This window comes from Temnothorax curvispinosus, unplaced genomic scaffold, assembly GCF_003070985.1.
Source record: "Temnothorax curvispinosus isolate PA1 unplaced genomic scaffold, ASM307098v1 QBEX01009462.1, whole genome shotgun sequence".
NCBI classification, from domain to species: domain Eukaryota; kingdom Metazoa; phylum Arthropoda; class Insecta; order Hymenoptera; family Formicidae; genus Temnothorax; species Temnothorax curvispinosus.
The window spans coordinates 367-4,125 of record NW_020219242.1 but is presented as its reverse complement, the minus strand read 5'-3'; the positions used below and the strand labels follow the sequence as shown (position 1 = coordinate 4,125).

General features: G+C 50.3%; 1 protein-coding gene across 1 annotated transcript; it reads right to left on the bottom strand.

The window, feature by feature from the left end:
• Positions 1 to 52: 52 nt before the first annotated feature.
• On the bottom strand, positions 53 to 3,557 carry LOC112459054 (the record flags this gene model as incomplete). The annotated part of the gene is made up of 1 exon (XM_025022952.1): positions 53 to 3,557. A coding segment is annotated over exon 1 (3,505 nt), but the record flags the coding sequence as incomplete, so codon positions are not given.
• Positions 3,558 to 3,759: the final 202 nt, after the last annotated feature.

Genomic DNA, 3,759 nt, shown 5'->3' with positions numbered 1-3,759 from the left:
TCGGGGCCGTGCCACCACAATGCCGAACTCCGAATCTCATGCGGGTAGATACCTCGAGACAACAAATCGGCGGGATTCTGCGCTGACGGCACGTGCCGCCAGTCCGAAGCGCGTGTTAGCCGTTGTATTTCGCCGACGCGATTTGCAACAAATACCGACCATTTCCTCGAGCACGACGAAATCCACCGCAATGCTATTGTGGCATCCGACCATAAAAAGGACTGCGCCTCTCCCACTTCGATAGAAGATCGCGCCTTGTCCCATAATTGCGCTAGCAATAGCGCCGCGCAAAGCTCCAGCCGAGGAATGGAAATCGTTTTCAGAGGCGCGACTCTAGTCTTTGAACACCACAGGTCGACGCGAAATTCATTCTCCCCGACTTGCCTCCGAATATATAAGCACGCGCCATACGCTCGCTGGCTGGCGTCGCAAAATCCGTGTATCTGAAATCGCGAATGCTCGTCGCGTTCCTTGATGAATCGCGGTATTCTCAATTCATTCAGCGCGGTCAATTGCTCTTTAAACGCGGACCACCTTGTATGCAAATCCAGCGGGATGGATTCGTCCCATTGCAGCTTCAATTGCCAAATCTCTTGGAGCAATATTTTCGGTAATATGATGACCGGGCCGAGTAAGCCTAACGGATCGAACAGCCTCGCGATTTCCGATAATATTATACGTTTCGTTATCTTATTCGTGTTTGCCGGCTTCTCAATTGCGAAACGGAATGTGTCCGTAGACGGATTCCAAACAATTCCGAGGACGCGCGACGTCGATTCCCTGTCGATTTGAACATCGGTGTTATGTTTGTTTTGATCTTCACCTAACAGAGCTACATGATTCGAGGACCATTTGCTTAACTGAAACGCGCCGCGACTCAAAATTTCAACGACCTCGCTCTTTATTTTTAGTGCTTCCTCGAGCGTATCGGCACCCGATAGCATGTCGTCAACGTAAAAATCGCGCATTATATGCTCCGCCCCTACGGGAAACTGTTTCGCGTAGGTCTCCGCTAAGTATTCAAGGGTTTTGATTGCTAGATGCGCGGCGGCTGCCGTTCCGTATGTTACTGTTAATAGTTCGCCTATTCGTAAGATCAGGCCGGCGTGGTCTCGCCAGAATATACGCTGCAATTTAGTTTGTTTCGGATTGATTAGTATCTGGCGATACATTTTGACAATGTCCGCCGAAAAAACGAACGAGAGCGTACGAAATCGCAAAATGATAGAGAATAAGTCCTGCTGTGCCGTCGAGCCGACCATAAGCGCGTCGTTCAGCGATACTCCGGTTGAACTCTCGCACGAAGCATCGAAGACCACCCTCAACTTAGTGGTTTCGTTTGAAGGCTTTAGCACGCAGTGATGGGGTAGGTAACACGCCGGCAAATCTCCGTCATCGTCATTCACGCTATCTATCCATTTCATGTGCCCGAGCGACAAGTATTCGTGGATAAAATTGCTATATTGCGACTTCAAAATCGGATCGCGATCTAGTCGTTTTTCTAGAGCGTAAAATCGTCGCAGGGCCACGCCGCGCGTATCGCCCAGCTTTCTTATTTTATCCTCCTTTATTGGTAGCGTAACTATCACCCGACCTTGATCATCTCTGGTCGTGTTGTCGCGGAAATGTTTCTCGCAAAAACGTTCCACGCTCAAATACGAATCGCGAGGCCGGCAGCTCTCCTCCAATTGCCAAAACCTCGCTAACTGATTTTGCAATTCTGACTCGGTTACCGACGCGCAGAACGCTCCTATCTCGCGGGCGCGCGTCTTACGCGTCTCGCCGCCGAAACGACCGGCGAGAACCCAGCCAAAGTGCGTTTTCTGTAACGTAGGGTGCGCGTGGGAGGCTCTTAATTGCCCCACGCAAATCAACTGCCAAAACAATTCGGCACCCACCAACACGTCTATGTCCGAGCTTCGGTGAAAATCTGGATCAGCTAATTTGATGGTCGGCGGTATCCGTATTTCCGTTCTGTCAATTGACGACACCGGGAGACGCTCGGTTATGCGATCCGTTATTATGCATTCTATTGTCGCGGCGAATTCGTTCAATCGTGAATGTAACTTTATTACAACGACCTCGCTCGCGCTGCTGGTTGTACCGTTAATTCCTATTATTTTTATGTTACTCGGATTTGCCCTCAATTGCAACCTTTCGGCATAAGATCGCGCTATAAAGTTAGCCTGTGAGCCGCTATCTAATAGAACGCGGCACGGATGCTTTGTTCCGCTGGCATCGACAATGTACACAACCGCCGTTGAAAGCAATACACCGGTATTATGAGAAGTCGACGAATGAGTCATAACCGTCGTCCCCTCGGCGTCGTCTCGAGCCGACGCGTTCCCTGCTCTTGTTTTCGTGGAATTATCGTTAGATTTCGAAGGAAAATGAAGCAGGGAATTGTGTTTATCGCCGCATCTCTTACACGAACCCGAATTACAATTCCGAGCCGCGTGATTCGTTCCGCGTAGACAGTTCACACATAATTTCCGTTTTCGAATTTCAGCGAGCCGCTGTGGGACGGACAACTTAATAAATTCACGGCAATAATAAATGGGATGCTCTCCGTGGCAATAGCTGCACGCGGGAGCGGTGGTAGCGGCATGAGCCGCTAAACGTCTTCCGTTGGTCTGCGCCACCGCGCCCTTATTTATTGATTCTAATAATTGGCACCTTCGTTCTAAGAAATCCACGAACTGCCTGTATGTGGGTAATTCCGTCCCGCTCAGCGATGCGTGCCATTCTTTCGTAGTGATCGGATCGAATTTAGACGAGATTAGATAAATTAACATCTCATCCCAATGCTCGGTGGGGCACTGTAACGCGCTCAAGGCCTGTACATGCTTGACGACACTGTCCGCCACCCGACGCAGTTCGAAGGCGTTTTCTTTCGCGATGCTCGGCAATTCAAATAGAGCACGCAAATGCGTGTGCACGATAGCACGTTTATTATCGTAACGATGTTTTAAGGCATTCCAGGCCACCAAATAATTTTGCTCAGATAACTCTAACGATTGAATCACGTTGGCCGCCTCGCCCGTCACCGATGCCCTCAGATATTGAAACTTCTGAAGGTTACTTATCGCGTGATTGTCGTTTATGACCGAGTTGAACATCTCGTAGAATGGAAACCATTCCTCGTATTTGCCCGTAAAGTTCGGCAAATCTAACTTCGGCAACCGTACGTTACTTGCGGAGCTGCTCACGCCGGCCGGAGGCGCGATCGACGTGGATATCATGGCTGGACCCCCGGCTATCGTGCGGTTATAATTAGTGATCGCGCAGCGTAATTCGGCGGTCAGCTCGTAAAACGCTTCCTCAAACGACACGCGATCGTCTCCCTCGTCTTCGCAGAGAGACTCTATTTCGGCTTGCAAATTATTGTAATCCGACCAATAACTCGACAATCTTTCCCTTCTTACTTCTAAATTCGCGATTGTTTCGGGCGTTAATAGCGTCACCGATTCTGCGTACGTTCGAATGCGCGCACATGCCGCCTTTATAAACTCGCGTTTTCTTTTCAGCGCTGAGATCTGACCCGCGTTTTGCTCCATGTTTTACGTTTTATCGAACGACTAGCTAACGGATTGGCGATGAATAGAACGTGAGTTCCTACCTTGACTGCCGATTGACCGCTCCCCGGATGCTTCCGCTGCTCACGGCTGACAGTCCATCGCCCCCGTTGCCTCTCCGAGATCTCCGATTGATCGCCGACGGAGCTCCACTCCCCGGCGACTCGGCACGCTCGTCCTTCGC